The sequence below is a fragment of the Rutidosis leptorrhynchoides genome, chromosome 4 (assembly GCF_046630445.1).
Source record: "Rutidosis leptorrhynchoides isolate AG116_Rl617_1_P2 chromosome 4, CSIRO_AGI_Rlap_v1, whole genome shotgun sequence".
In the NCBI taxonomy this organism is placed as follows: domain Eukaryota; kingdom Viridiplantae; phylum Streptophyta; class Magnoliopsida; order Asterales; family Asteraceae; genus Rutidosis; species Rutidosis leptorrhynchoides.
In genome coordinates this window covers 501,340,188-501,357,380 of record NC_092336.1, presented here as the reverse complement: position 1 = coordinate 501,357,380, position 17,193 = coordinate 501,340,188, and the positions used below count along the sequence as shown (strand labels likewise).

At 30.2% G+C, this 17,193-nt stretch overlaps 1 protein-coding gene across 1 annotated transcript; it reads left to right on the top strand.

Moving 5' to 3' along the window:
* Nucleotides 1–13,973: 13,973 nt before the first annotated feature.
* LOC139844767 (probable WRKY transcription factor 53) lies at nucleotides 13,974–16,516 on the top strand. Its single transcript, XM_071834992.1, has 3 exons — nucleotides 13,974–14,531; nucleotides 14,637–14,765; nucleotides 15,774–16,516. The coding sequence occupies exons 1-3, from the start codon at nucleotides 14,242–14,244 to the stop codon at nucleotides 16,306–16,308; spliced, it is 954 nt and encodes a 317-aa protein (XP_071691093.1). The 5' UTR covers nucleotides 13,974–14,241; the 3' UTR covers nucleotides 16,309–16,516.
* Nucleotides 16,517–17,193: the final 677 nt, after the last annotated feature.

The following is a 17,193-nucleotide window of genomic DNA, read 5'->3' as shown; positions in this document are numbered from 1 at the left end:
TATGTAATCTCTAAAGCCTTCAAGGGATTATTCAATTCTGGTTTCAACCATAAATCGGATGAGTTTAATTTAGTATTGACTCATTGAAATCTATGTTACATCTGAAGAGAATATATACATATATATTTTCATAAAGACTGTAATAAAATTCTTTTGTACAAAATATTAATTGTGAAATTTTTTTTAACGGGTAGGTAATACCCGATATATATATATATATATATATATATATATATATATATATATATATATATATATATATATATATATATATATATATATATATATATATATATATATATATATATATATATATATTCACAATTAATATGTTACATTCTTCGAATCTGATTAAGCAAATTATCAACTACATACATTCTATCATAGAAATCAAAACAACGTTACTCATTCAAACCCAATTACATATTCTGATTTTGAAACCTCGGAATTCAATTCGAGATATAACCGGTACCATCACTTTTAGATTCCTACATCTTTCAAAGCTATACTTTGACTTCAAAACTGTGTTAGAAAATCAAATGTATATTAACGATTACAATCTGTGTTCAAACCCTTCGAAAATTTCTGAATACACTTCAAATAATGAGCAATTGAGATGATGATCCAACCACATATTACCCATAGTTATATACCTAAAAAGCTTTCGAAACCAAAGTCATAATTTAACACATATCCGCGTAAAATCCTTTGACATTTATTAGCAAAAATAACCTTGCCATTTCTTTTCAAAATAGCAAATTTTGTCACAGCTCCAACAAGTCAACTTCGACTTTTCAGTCAGACTAACCTTATTATAACCTTGAGATATACACCATCGTTACCGGGGAACCTTTTACATTCCACCACATTATCAGCAGATGTACCAACAACTTCATTACCCTTTGACTTTAGCCTCTTCAAAAAGTGATTATAGTTATTCATTGAAACCCCATCATTTACTCATCTGCATCTTGTAACGAGAATTGCCATACGAATCAGCGGGAATTAGCAATCAGTACTTTGAAATCTCACAGCATGTCTATGCCAACAGTTATATGTGTATATATAACGTCTATCCCCTGGACATACATACTTTGAATGTGAAGTTTCTGAAAAACATCCTAAACTGCGAACTAGTTCTCGAAAAGCTGAATGAAGAAGCAGACACTGTAGATAACCGTAATAGTCAAAATTTTGATGATAAAGGAAAGTGTACTGGCAAGATCAGAAAAAGAGAAGTTTTGGAACTAGAAAACGGATTGAGCAAAGTATGAAAGAGGCTGTGGACAAATCACAAGGACGAAACCTACATTCAAAGAATCCAAATGATTCAGTATCTGCTGAAGTCATTAACAAATATCTTGCTCCTAATCATAAACCCCTGCGAACAATATTCTTCATCATCCTCTGATATTAGAAATCCTAAGATATCATCATATCTTTCATTATAAATATTCTCCATATTTCTGGAGATATTTTCATAATTATTCATATCTGAAATCATTTACCTCCTCGCGCTATCTGTATTACATCATAAAAGAAACTATTTTAGTTTCTAAATTCTGAAACCCTCAAGTTTAAAATAAGAATATTTTTGAAGTAGTGTTGGGAACTGAAGCATGAGTTAGTATAATATAATGACACTTGATCAACGTGATTATATTACAATAAGTCATGCTGAGTTTTTAAATGGAACGTGATGATTCACAGATCATATCATCATGCTCCATGTTATACGACTCTTGTATTCTATTTAACCTCTAAAATATCAAGAAATTATTTCTTGATGATTCGGCTTTTTCCGTGGTATTCTGGTAATTTGACAAGTCAAGATCGTGCCATTACAATTTCCTTCCTAGAACATTAACAATGTTCATTCCGAAATTCATATCTGCGAATTCTGGACCATTACAAGCGGTGCTTAATCGCAAAAAGAAGAAACGAAAGGACAAAACTCCGAAATAGAAATTGGGGTATAAATCGCAGCAAATAAAAGAGAGCATTAACTGTGGATTACAATGATTATAGAAGACAGAAGCAGAGAATTTGAAATATAAGGGAAGATATAAAGTCCAACGACAAACCAGAAATTATAAACCATATATATCGATGCATATGGCAATATAAAGGCACGGGAGAACTAAAAACACTATAAAACTAAGTGTATAGTAGAAGTAAATAGATTCTTCTGACGGTAGATGAAAAAGAAGAATGACCGATATGAAGGTTAGGAATATATCAAGAAGCAGAACTGGATGGAGCATATTGATGAATGCTTTAAAGTATGAGTTAGAAATAATGGAAGGTGTGAGTTAAAAGGAAACGAAGGAGGTGGATTTATAGTAAAATATCCGACAGAGAAATCAAAACAGATGATCGCATTTAAAGCAGATCCTAATTCCCTTGATTATATAAAGAATCAAATCCTATTACGAAGATTTTCTCCAAATCTCTTGAACTTGGAAATCAATCCTATCTACGTCAAAAGATATGACGAATCTATACCTACTCATTTCACTCTTTTGGTAATAGCTTCACTCGTACTCTTCACAAAATCAAATGGTTTTATCCATATTGCTCAATGATGATAAAACCATAATCTTCAGCTTATATGCGTCATGAAAACATACTTATTGTCAGCCATGACCATCCCAATCAAATTTCGGGACGAAATTTCTTTAACGGGTAGGTACTGTGACAACTCGAAAATTTTTGACCAAATTTAAATTTTAATCTTTATATATTCCCGACACGATAAGCAAAGTTTGTAAGTTGAATCTCAAGAATTTTAAACTGTGTTCATATATTCATTTAACCTCGACCAAATTCCAATGATTCACGAACCATTATATGAACGGATATGATTATATAAGTATATGTGTATATATTATAACACTAAATGTTAACAAGGTATTTAAATGAATAATACTTTATATGAACATATTTATTTAATATAGTTATCGATGGAATTATATGATAATATCAAATGATTGATTTATCAGATACATTGAATTATGATTACGAGTCTCTGTTGAGAGGTCCACTTTGATTTAGGAAATATGTTATTGTTAACGGTATTCGAAATATTTAGTAAAGTGATTTATAAGTAAGAACAAATGTGTCAATGACGAACGTTAGATAAAAGTTAGTGGAGAATTGAATTTCATAATATTCGACTGATCTATTTTCAAATATGAGAAAAAGATTTCAAAAATTGAATTATTATAATCTATTACGTTATAAGGATAAATTTGATTTGATAGAATTAGAAGAATTTAAGCTTTATATATATATATATATATATATATATATATATATATATATATATATATATATATATATATATATATATATATATAGCGTTTCAAGAACGTAAACGTAATATGACATAGTAAATTATGTTATTTAAATGATTATATATAATAATCTTTGAAAATATGATTATTTTGGAAAAACTAAAAATCTTATTATTAGATAAATATTTCGAACATATATATTATGTATAAATTTATAATACCAAATGAAAATATAAATATATATATATATATATATATATATATATATATATATATATATATATATATATATATATATATATATATATTTTAATTTACTCATAAAACGTTTCAATTTAAAATAATACATTTTGGTAAACATTAAGACGTTGATTTATAGAAGCAAATGACCACAACATTCGAATGATTAGATTACACTTTGGGTGGGATAGTTTTTCATTAAATTAAGTATTATTATTTATAAAGGTACTCGTCACAAAACGTAAAGTACTAGTTTTCTAAGCGTACGAAACGTCGTTTGAAAAACCGAAACCAGGACATGAGTCGAGTGACAACGTCCATGTCATTTGAGTAAAAATTACATTTTTACCATGAACGTAAATATAATATAATATATAATTAATTATATAAATTAAATAATATATATATATATTAAATATTAATTTAAGTATAGCAGCCCATGTGTTTAACATGGAGGGGGTTAGGTGGTTACATTGCATATATATGGACGTACCTATTTTTTTGATTCATTTTATTTACTAACTCTCTAATCTCTCGTATTATATATATATTTATAATATTATTATTATTAATAATATTAAGATTATTAATATTAAATTTATTATTATTAGTATTAGTTAGGAGTGTTATTATTAGTATATACATAAAATACTACGACGAGGTCATGAGTACATTAATTTCAAAACGAATTTTATGAGCGGGGTGAAGCTAAGGAAATTATGGGTTATAGCTATGGAGGTGATGGGAAATGTTCGAGGGTATGCTCGTAAGGTCAAACTAATGTTTATCATCTCCGTTGCGTCTACGTACTTTCCTGCAATATTGAATCTCAATATTGATACGTGAGCACTCATAACTTAACTTTTATATATTAATAGTGTATCCCTGACTAGTGCTCGAGTATATAGGATTATGCATGCTTGTATTTTTGATATTGTCGTTAGATAGGTTATGATGAATCCTGAATTAGTTACATATGCGGTTGAGATAAGCTATAAGATATGCATGTCGTTAGAAATCTAGCGAAAAATTAAGAACTTTTTATTTAGATATCGAATGATCTCGATGAACGGATTAGAAGTTATAGTCAATTGAATTTTTATATTATTATTAAAAATGATTATTATTATCGTCATTATTATCGTCATTATAGTTTTATCTAATTATCATTATTATTATTATTATTATTATTATTATTATTATTATTATTATTATTATTATTATTATTATTATTATTATTATTATTATCATTATCAATAAAAGGTATTATCATTAAAAATTATTATTTTTAATATTATTACTATCGTTATTATCATTAAAGTTATAATTAAGTATTATCATTAATATTATCATAATATTTATTATTATTAGTATTATTATAATTAAAAAACTAATATTAGTAACACCTAATTATTATGATTACTATTATTATCATTAACATGAATGCGCTATAAAAGACGATTAAAAGCTATTAAACGAATCAATTAGGAAATAATGAGTATGTGTATTATGATGAAATTAAAATATTGTAAGATATTGATTTAGATAAAATTATCGTTCTTAGTATTTTTATCATTACTATTATTAAATGTATCGTTAGTATTAAAACTATCATTTTAACAAAAATTATCATTTTAAATGAAATGTCATTGTTATTATAAAATATCATTATTATTATCATTTTAAATAAAATTATTATTTTAAAGTTAATATTAAAAAGTATCGTAAATATTAAAGTTATCATAATTAGAATTATCATCTTATCATAATATCATTTTTAGTAAATATAAATATTGATATTTTTATTAATAGAAATAATAATTATTATTATTACAATATAATACAACTTTTACTTATTATTATTAAAAATGTTATTTTTATCAAATAAATATGTAATACATATAATATAATTACCTTAACCTATCATAATATTTTATGAAGTTTATTACTTAAGATGTATAAAAGTATATTTTTGTATAAAATTTTATTTATTAATAAATGAATTATATTATTTACTCTAATAAATCTTTTAAATATATTTAATAAATATAAAACGATGATATTTAAACTATATAATAATCATGTATAAATTTTGGAAATCATTTTTGGGTCAAATTGACTTTTGTTGACTTTTGCATATTAGTCTCGAGCATTAGGATTGTGGTACACTATGACTTGACCTAATTTGTTAGACAAATATTGACCAACATATAAATATATATACTTAATTTAGGTTCGTGAATCCGAGGCCAACCCTACACTTGTTCAATGCCATCATATGTATTTTTACTACAAAATACAGTATTGTGAGTTTCATTTGCTCTCTTTTTAAATGCTTTTGCAATATATATATTTTTGGGACTGAGAATACATGCGCTGTTTTTATAAATGTTTTATGAAATAGACACAAGTAATCGAAACTACATTATATGGTTAAATGGATCGAAGTCGAATATGCCCCTTTTAACTTGGTAGCCTAAGAATTAGGGAACAGAACCCCTAATTGACGCGAATCCTAAAGATAGATCTATCGGGCCCAACAAGCCCCATTCTGGAATTTGGAATGCTTTAGTACTTCGAAATTATCATTTTCGATGGGTGTCCCGGAATGATGGGGATATTCTATATGCATCTTGTTAATGTCGGTTACCAGGTGTTCAATCCATATGAATGATTTTTATGCATGATGTTTATGAGAAATGGAAATATAAAATCTTGTAGTCTATTAAAATGATGAAAATGATCGATTATGATAAACTAATGAACTCACCAACCTTTTGGTTGACACTTTAAAGCATGTTTATTCTCAGGTATGAAAGAAATCTTTCGCTGTGCATTTGCTCATTTTAGAGATATTACTTGGAGTCATTCATGACATATTTCAAAAGACGTTGCATTCGAGTTGTTGAGTTCATCAAGATTATTATTAAGTCAATTATAGTTGGATATATTATGAAATGGTATGCATGCCGTCAACTTTCAATGAAATGAAAGTTTGTCTTTTAAAATAGAATGCAATGTTTGTAAAATGTATCATATAGAGGTCAAGTACCTCGCGATGTAACCAAATGTAATGTATTCGTCCAGATGGATTAGGACGGGTCATGAAATATGGGACATTCATATTGAAAATGTCCCAATCCGTGACATTTGTAGCATTTTATTGTTGATTTGTTGAAGCTCGATTAACCACGTCCACGTCCTTTACCTCGGTATGAATTTCTTCCTCTACCTCGACCTCTTCCACTTGAGTGATCTTATACCTTTAATGCATGATCATCTACTTCATTGCCAACTCTTTTAAAATTTTGCTCATGAACCATCAAAGGAACTTGAGTTCGTCAATAGTCATGCTATCGGTATCTCATGCTTCTTCGATAGAAACCACTATGTAAGTGAATTTCTCAGTTAGAGTGCGCAAGATCTTCTCCACTATCTTTAAGTCCGACATGTATTCATTGTCAACTTTTTCTTTGTGTCTAGTTATATGTACTTGTGATTGATCTTATTTACCTAATTTGTCACCTATCTAACTATCGCATACTCTTTATCTTTCAAGATGGCATAAATAACACCCGTTAACGCACTAACTCCAGGTGCTTTCCACATAACAATTGAAGTCAAAGTTTACAGGAAATAGATCGTAAAAATTGACAAACCAAACTCTTAGAGGATTTTGTGCAATGCTGTTAGACGCACAGATTTGTCAAAGGAAAACATCATTAACTTTCAACAATTAGATCCACTCCACCACCATCCGTCCCAGTAACAAAGACACCTGAACGAACAAAACGATCACTAGTCACCGAACCAAGTACCGAACCAAATAAACACAAAAGAATGGAACTATATTTCTGAAATTGTTACAATATTTTTTTCAAGAAGAAAACAATTCTATCGTTACTCTTATTTAAATTATTTTTAATTTTTAACGTCGAGCTGCTTTTTACTAAGTGAATAGAGTATTTTAAGGATGGTTTTTTTTTTTTTTAATGTAACAGAAACACTATCTAGTAACCCCAAATTGAAAAAAGAGTAATCAAGGTCCACAAAGTAGTCTTTTGCTAGGAGTGACTGTGGTCCACAAAGTAGTCTTTTGCCAGCCACCTACAACAATGAAGAAATGAATCACATGATGCAACAACGAAATAATGCAACAAGAAAGATTACACTGAAATATTTTGTATAGCCCTTTATGATTAAAAATTAAAATAGTGACCTTCTTAAAATAAAAATTTATAGAATGTAGAAGAGTGATGACTTGTGTGGATGTATGTGTGTGGATATATGTGATGCCTCTTACCTAGGGTTTGGTGCCCTATTTATAGTTTAATCCTTTTGTCCTTTACAGCCACGTGATAGGACAAAGGGGACTTCCTTTTTGCCGGGTTGTACCATTTGGTTGAAAAAGCTGATAAGTGTAGGTGGTCCATGACGCGATCCGGCAATTGTCTGTACCAACCGTCGTGCACCCTGCATTATTACCTGTCAGATGTACTATGTCGAGATCGTGCATAACCATTTGGGTCGTCCTTTACAGTCCTACTGTCTTTGTGTGGCGCAGTTCGGTTGCGCCACCGTTGGATCGGGTAACGCATTAATGAGTGCTACACGTTACACCGTTTATAAGCGCAAACATCATACTTGTATTTTTTAGAGGACACAACTATCTTGGCGTAGGTTACGCACGTGTCGGCCACGTGTGACGCACATGTATGAGATATGCGAGCATGCGTGTTATTAATGTCGTTGATCAATCAAGATACAAATAAATTGAAATATTACGTGCTTAAACAGATTACTAAGGTAACATTGAGTTGTAGCCCAGCTAGTAGTGGTATGCCTCTCTTAGCGAGAGGTCAGGAGTTCGATTTCGTTGGGCTGCATCATTGCACTTAATGTTATCCTTGATCTGAAGTATCCACCCAAGTCGCCTTTCGCTTAGTACGAGGGCAGCGGGGAGGGGGTTTTACCTGTCATACCCTCGGATTGGTTCGGGTTTCCTGAGTTGGAGCGGATTATACAACTACGGGAGATGAACGCGTGGGTGGTAAAGTCTCTAAGTGATCCCAAACTGATTAAAAAAACAGATTACTAAGGTCGTTTTGAAGAATACAAATCGTTTTTTTCTTTCATTTATTTAAATAAAGGAACTACTCCGTATAGTAGAAGTGTAGAACGTTCTATGACAAAAATAAGAAAACAAAAATTAGGAAAGGACAAAAATTTCTCTGGAATTTCATATTGTCAATACGGTGGAGTATTTTGGTTGGCGATAGTAATTGATGTACTTAACACTGAATTAATAGTTTTTTACTACTAATTTAACATTCCTACATCTTAAAAAACACGGAGAATGCTATTGCACTACGTTATTTATCTCCAATACAGTTAAGAGTGATAATCTTGAGTTATCGACTATTTTCGATCATTTTTTTAACTACCATTAAGTGACTTATTGTACTTGGGTCAAGTCCATCTTACGATAGTTATTGACTTATTGTACGTACGGAGTAATATGTATATTTCAATTTGTAGGCTTGATGTAAAATTACCAACTTTTAAAATAATTTACCAATTACCATACCAAATATGGCAAATTCGTAACAGAATTGCAAATACAATTATTTACGATTTACTAATTAGATCACTAATTCATAAACTAATCGTATAATCATGATGCCCTTAACTAAAAATACACTTATGTAATTATATTATATTATATTATATTATATTATACTTATATCCTAAATGATAAAGTACTGTTCATAGCTATTACATTTATTTAATTCGTTTAGTTAATTAAATATATACTACAATCGCCATTTTATTTGTGTTCACTTAGTGCTTCGATGGCTATGCATGTGTTTATGTATGCAAGGGGCAAAGGTTCAAATCTCCTCCTCTACTTTTATTTAATTCTCTATATTTTAACTTTAGGTACCCATTTTTCTTTATTATATATTTTGACTACAACTTTTTTTTATGGAACCCACACACTACTTTTAAATTCATGTATACTTTTGTCTCATAAATTCACAATTATACCTCTAGATTAATCTAAGGAGTTTATATAATTATTGTAACTACAATTAAGAATATTATAGATTATAGATAATTAGGTGTATATGAATCAAAAAGTAGTGTGTGATATTAACTCCTCTCTTTTTAACCTTTTATTTTTTTATTCGTCTTTCCACATTATCTTATTCATTTCATCTTTTACTAAAATCATAAGTTTTTTACCTTTCATATTATTTTTTTCAATTAAGTTTTACTCTTTAATTATGCCACTCAGTATTTCATTTTTAATGTTTATTTCTAATTTTTTACGCCTTTTAATTGCAAAATTAGATTAAATAATATCTTTGTAAATAAAAAGTTTATCATTTTCTTTTACTTTAAATTTTTTTAAATTTTTTTCCCTATTTTCTTATGATAACATTAGGTTTGCGAATTTTTTTTATTTATAAAAGGTTAAGTAACAAAGCAAAGATCAATTACTACCATCAAACGTAAAAAAATAAAAAATGACAATCACATTGAAAAACACAAGGCAACCGCAGCAACGCGCGGTTACCCTGATACCTCGTCAGGGGCGGACCTATGAAGGGTCAGGGTGGGTCGGCCGCCCCCAGTGGATTTGCAATTTTTAGTGTAAATTTTTTCGGTTTTTCGATTTTGACCCTGGTGGAATTTTTTTTTTTTGCCCCAAACCCTTCATATTTTGTCCCCAAACCTTCATATTTTGCTCCAAAACCTTAGTATTTTGCCCAAAAATCTCTAAATTTTGCTCAAAAAACCCTATATTTTGCCCCAAAAAATTTCTACGTTTAGAATTTTTTTTCGCCCCCAGTGAAAAAATTTCATGAATCCGCTACTGTACCTAGTTCATATTGAGAATGTTGTTCGGTTACTAAATTTGGAGTAAATCTTTTATTTCAAAGTAATGACAAAAATTATTCCATCAAATTTTTTTCCTAATGCAGAGGAGACAATATTAAAATATATTATTAGAATAATAGAACGGCTCAATCTGATTCTTCATTTATTTAATAGAGCATTATGTATTGATGTGATAACATAGACAAAAAGCTTCAACTTAAGAATGCTTATCATGAAAACTATTTCTACCATTGTAGTTTGCTACTAACATAAAAATAAATGATTTTTAATCCATATATACCTAATTTAACTATTATATCCTTAATTATACCTAAAGATAATAATATAAGTTTAATTTTCTGGATTAATAGAGGAATATAATTGCGAGTTTATGAAGCAAAAATATAGATAAATTAAAAAGTGATGTGTGAGCATTACTTTCCAAACTTTGTACTCCAATAATAAATAAATAATACGGAGTACCCTTTTTTCGTAATCATAACAAGAGGTTACATAAATTTAATGAATCTCAAGATTACATGAGAATAACTTGTACGTTGTACGTACGCTACATTCTACGTTACTTTGAATTTGTTCGTTTACACCTCCAAGTGGCTTATTGCCACGTGTATAGATATTGCGGAAATCGTGGATGAGGGCCACTTACGTAGTTACGTTACTGAGCGGCTTTGTTTATTGGCAAAATGCAACTGTTATTTACAAATAGTTTTTTTTTTCTCTCGAATAAGATTGATATCTATATCTATATTATTGACTACATTATGAGAATTAATATTTCCACCATTCAAATTACTCCTTCTACCACAAACTGTGCATTAATAAATTGTATTGTACAACTTAATAATTCATGTTTTTGGTAGAAAAAATAATTTGGATGGTGGAAATATCATTTCCCTACTTATTTCATTAGTTTTCTTTTATGTTGTGTTTTTTTTAACAACAAAATAATTACTGTATTAAAAAACACCTAGCAAAGACCTTGGACGATAAAAATTACAAAGACGAGGTAAACATAAACAAAAGGTGAAACCATTCCAAGAAAAACAATTATAGCTTAAGAATATATTTTTTTTAAAGCAAAATGGCTTTTATTAATCAACGAAATATTTACATTGCGACGATGAGGAGGCGAGATAGACCAATCACAAACAAATTACAACGAACAAAAGATGAAATGGTATATAACAAGTATGTAAAATATGGACAAAACTAAAATAATGAGCTAGCTAGACCGATTAGTATGTGATTAGCCAACCCCAACTCTATCAAGAATGAAGAAGTCCGGATTGATCATCCATTGGTGTCATTCAATGCGCGATTTTTGTAGCCTTCTTGAGATCAATCTAAAGCTATCAATATGTATATCATTAAGAATTGAAGCCGAGTCCCTTTTGCCCTTACGAAAAATTGTGTTGTTGCGGTTTTTCCATACCGAATGTCCGCAAACCCATTTAGATGCTTGCCAAATACGATTCCCAATGTTGCTCTTAATGTCGTGATGCCCAACGGAAAAAATATCCTCGATGGAATCGATGGAGATGTTGGAAAAGCCCCACCATCTCAGGAAAAGTTTCCATATTTCTTTGACGACTTTGCATTTAACAAGTATGTGTTTTACCGACTCGAGATCATCATTGCATAGCGCACATCAAACCGAGTCCAACTCGAGACCGCGTTTATCTAATTCAAGACGGACGGGAAGCCTTATGTAGACGTGCACGCCAAACAAAGATCTCAACTTTAAGAGGTATTGCCGAATTGCGAAGTGTAGGTAGAATAGTGTGTTGTCGAGAAAGTTTTACCGAATCAATCAACCCCGCGAGACTTTTGGTCTTGAAAATACCATCTGTTTCCAGCTTCCAAGACCAAGGATCAGATTAATTGCTGATCACGATCGAAGCAAGCTGATCAGTTAAATAAAGAGTCACGCATAGAAAGAAAGTTAGATTTCTTGAATCATTTGTTCTCTTCAATCATTTTATCCGTCTTTGTTCAATTTTTTATAAAAGTATTGATGATATGCGTTGGAGTGACAATTCTTTTTTATAATCGTGGATTCATAGATCTTATCTTATTTGATTAAAAGGGCTATATTGATTCTTTTAATTCTAATCTCGAACTTGAATTTCAATTTAATTAATTAATTCTGATATGAGCGTAAGCAATGGGTGACACTCATCGTCATCGTTATCGTCATCTATATTTTTTATATTTTATTTCGTCTCTCACTATCACTTTTTTATACGGAGTATTGATTATAGCTAATTTTTTAAATTAATGTATGAATGGAGATGAAAATATGTAGATGATGTGATGAAGGCAACAACGCGGAAACACCTTTGAACATTCTTTGTTTCTTCCTCCTTTTTAATTTTGTTTTTTGCTGACTTCTATTATTTTACTCTCTAACAACAAGGACAAAATTATATTATTATTCCATTTAATAAATTAAATTAAATAATTAGATACGCTACGAAATTTCATGTGTTTTTAGCAGTTTGTGGGGTCTGCTCCTTACGTCATCTTCTAGATTAAGCTTTCACCTTTTCACCATTTATCAATTCTAGATATTTTGAGTTTCCTTAACCTTTCACAAAATTTGGTTTCAATTTGTCAAGTTACATATGTTTAGTAAATTCAAATATTAGTTGTAGTAGAATGCACACAAAGTGTGTGTTTTTGCGTGAATGAATATATAAGGTTCTTTTTGAACGGGTCAAATTATGAAATAATAATACTCCCTCATTCCCAAATCTATTGTCCATTATTTCATTTTGGGATGTCCCAAATTAATTGTCCAGATATTTTTTCAACCAATCAAAAGAGGTTAATCTGAAGAGAGAAGATATATTATTGATGGAAAATGAAGTTAGTGGGATTTCCTAAAACTGTGTATTTTTTGTCTGGAGACAATAGATTTCGGACGGAGGGAGTAGGCAATACTTGTTTTACCTCAATCATATATGCCAACACTACTTGTATAGTACTCTAGCAGTATAAGGGCGTATTAATTACTGTACGACCACTCCCTATCGTAACTAAACTTTTCATCCTCTTAACCTTTCATATCAGCGCCACATCAACACTAATATCCTATAACTAACTCATAACTAAACACTTTCTATCATGGCTAAAACAATAGTCCTCTTAATATACAACATACAAGCAATAAAGTATCAAGTCCAATAATAAAAAGTCATTGGGACCCATAATTCCTATAACTAACCTAAACACTTCTGTTAAATTGATGGTAAGTGCAGATAACTAAGTCGTGCTTATGGTTCATTACGGGTAAATACGGATAACTAACGGGTAATGTAACCATATGGAGTGCTCTACTGATTTATTTTTATTGATGTATAATAATAATGAAATTTAAGAAAAAGTCAAAATTTTCTTGAAAATTTCATACTCCGTACTACTGTTTATGTGTATGTTATATGTGTATATTTATTCCTCTTTGCTTCACCTCAATTTCCACACACCTTCCTTGATCACCTTATTTAACAAAGAAAGCTCCCTGCTTTAGTACCAAACAACAAACAATATATATATCCCCCCAACCCTCTCTTGACACTTCATCACATATTTAATTTAAAACTTTCACCAAGTTGCAGTTGTGCAATTTTTAATTTTTTTTTTTCAAACTTCCTTAATAAAGTTTTTATATGCTTCATGTCCACTTGTGCTTTAAATCATCTAAATTATCCATAAAGATCATCACTTGATCTTGTACACATTCAGAACAGATAAAAATATAATCTTTTGTGTGTGTGAATATTCTTTGTGTGATACCCAAATGGAAACTGGTCAGAAAAGGCCTTTGATTACTGAGTTAACTCAAGGCAAAGAGTTCACTAATCAGCTCAAAAACCATCTTGATAATCCTACGTCAGCTGAAACTTGTGAAGTTTTGGTTGAAAAGATACTTTCTTCCTATGAAAAAGCACTTTCGATGCTCAACTGGAGATGTGCTATTGATGACACACCAACTCCTTTTGATAACACTAGTCCAAGGACTCAACTTTCAGACCCTGCAGATTCAAATTCTCCTAATAATTCCAACAACAAAAATGTCTTCAAGAAAAGGTGAGTTTTAAAATCTTGATAGGCTAATGCTTGATCAAAGTTTGGTTCATTTGGGTTGTATTTGAAGTTGGATTTTAATTGGTTATGTGTTTGAAATTGTTGCAGGAAACCAATAGCAAAATGGAGTGAGCAGGTGAAAGTGTGTTCAGGGGCTTTAGTGGAAGGTCCTCTTAGTGATGGGTATAGTTGGAGAAAATATGGTCAGAAAGAGATTTTAGGTGCTAATCATCCAAGGTTAGAAACTTTAATCCATGTCTTTTAATCATTTGAAGTGGTGAGTGGTGACTCCTTTTAAGTTTAAAGTTATAATAACATCGGAGTATTATACTCCCTCCGTCCCAGATTAATTATTCAGTATTTCTTTTCGAGCTGTCCCAAATTAATTGTCTACTTTAGTAAATTTAACGAAGTTTACAATATTGTCCCTATTGAATTAATTAAATTACAAAAGATAGAGGGTTTTCTAATTAATTGATTGAGGGTAAAACTGTAAAGTTAGGAAAAAGTATACAGAAAGTACAGTGTGATAATGACATTTCTTAAACTGTGTGTTTTTTGTCTGAGGATAATTAATATGGGACGGAGGGAGTATTAGAATATTAATAGACCTAAATATGTTCCTCATGGTTTTTAAAAACTCCTTTTGACTACAAATGTCATTAATGTACAATTAGCATATAAATAAATATCAAGATTAGGTTCATCTTGCTTTTCTAAAAAAAAAAAAAAAAAAAAAAAGATTAGGTTCATCTAAATTTAGCCAAATTTATTTGATCTTATCTATAATTTGTATAGTCTCATCAGTAGCGCCAATGGGGCTTTGCCTCATTGGTCACCATGTTAATATGGTGTTCGAGGAGACCAGGGTTCGAGTCTCGGGGGGGGGGGGGGGATTTTCGTGAATTAACTTCGTGTGCTAACCACTAACATTGCCTTTCAAAAAAAAAAAAAAAAAAAAAAAAAAAAAAAAAAAAAAAAAAAAAAAAAATAGTCTCATCAGTAGCCACTTGTTCATAAGGGGTAAGGCTATAATCACTGCATTGGGTCACAATATTGTGGCCCATAGGCAACATGTTATAAATGAATGTCCTTTCTATTTGTAAGGTATCCTGACTGAAACAAATATAGGACTCTAGTACACAAAAAGTTAGATTTTGTATGGTATATTTTGGTTGGTACTAAACTATTAATTATTATTAATGTATATTGGTCTAATTTTTGGGTTAATTGTTTTTAATACAGGGCATATTATAGATGCACACATCGACATGTTCAAGGATGTTTGGCAACAAAACAAGTACAAAGGTCCGATGAAGATTCATCGGTCTATGAAGTAACATATAAGGGAAGGCATACTTGCATTCATGCCACTGAACTATCGAAAGCGTTAGAGAAAAAACCGAAAAAGGAAGAAAAAACCGAAAAAGATTCGAGATCAACAAAAAAAAGGTGTATGGATCGTGTGTTTAGCTTCAAAATTAGTAAAGGACTTAATGCTAGTGATCAAGAAGGATTATTTCCTTCCTTTTCGTTTGCTTCAACACCAATTGAAACCGAAAAGTTAGAGAATCTTTTCTATGGAGGATGTGATTCGACAACTTTTATTACTCTCAACCACAATTTGCAGAGTTCAGATTCTGATCTTAGTGAGATGATGAACTCAACACCAAATTCAGCGACGAATTCGCCTTTGGTGGATTGGGATCTTACAATTGATTATGAAGATTTTGATAGTAACTTCGTTTTCGACATCACAAAATCAGAGATGTTCGCGTAAAACTTTAATTATTCTAGATTTGATGGTTAATGTAAGGTAGAGAATAGATGGGATATATAAGTTTTTCTATTTTCTAGCAAGTCCTAGTTGGTATGTTCAGTGCAAACAATGCACTAATATCTTCTTTTTCTTGAATGTACATGTAAATATATCTTCAAGAAAAATATTAATGTTGTATGTTTTCTGGCGATTTGGCCGACAACTAAAACTGTTTTTAAGAATTAGACACTCCTGATAAAAAGTTGTTCATGTAAAAAGGGTAATTCAATGTTTGTTTAGCATGAAACATAAGGAGTGGTTGCTTTCTTGAAGAAGATGGACTAAAGAGGAAGCGAACTATTCTTTTCTCTGACATTATTCTCTGAGTTATTTATAGTATCAAAAGGAAATGATATGGAAAATAGTCAAAATAGTGTAACATTCTCGAATTCTTTTTAGAAGGAATGGAATGTAATAGAAAGGATGAAAATAAAAAAAGTTAAAACGGTAATTTATTATGAGTATTTTTTTTCTAGCTACTTTAGTGACTCTTGAATTTACGAGTTGTGATAAAATACATACATAATATTTACGGAAAATGCTACTAAAATTGTGAATATTATTACTTCAAATTCATTAAACATTATCAATTCAAATTATTTTGTAATACAATATAGTACCAAACATATCGATGTCAAAATTGTTCTACTTTAATTACCCATTTTATTGTACGTGGACTATGAATGACGATATATAATTTCAGAATATTTAAAGGGACGTTGATAATAAACACTAATTTCGCCACCCTTAATATTTAAAGGGACGTTGATAATAAACAATAATTTTCTTGAATGTCATTAGTTAGTCTATGGATGCAGCGCTCAATCCTCTTGTACTATGGAGTAA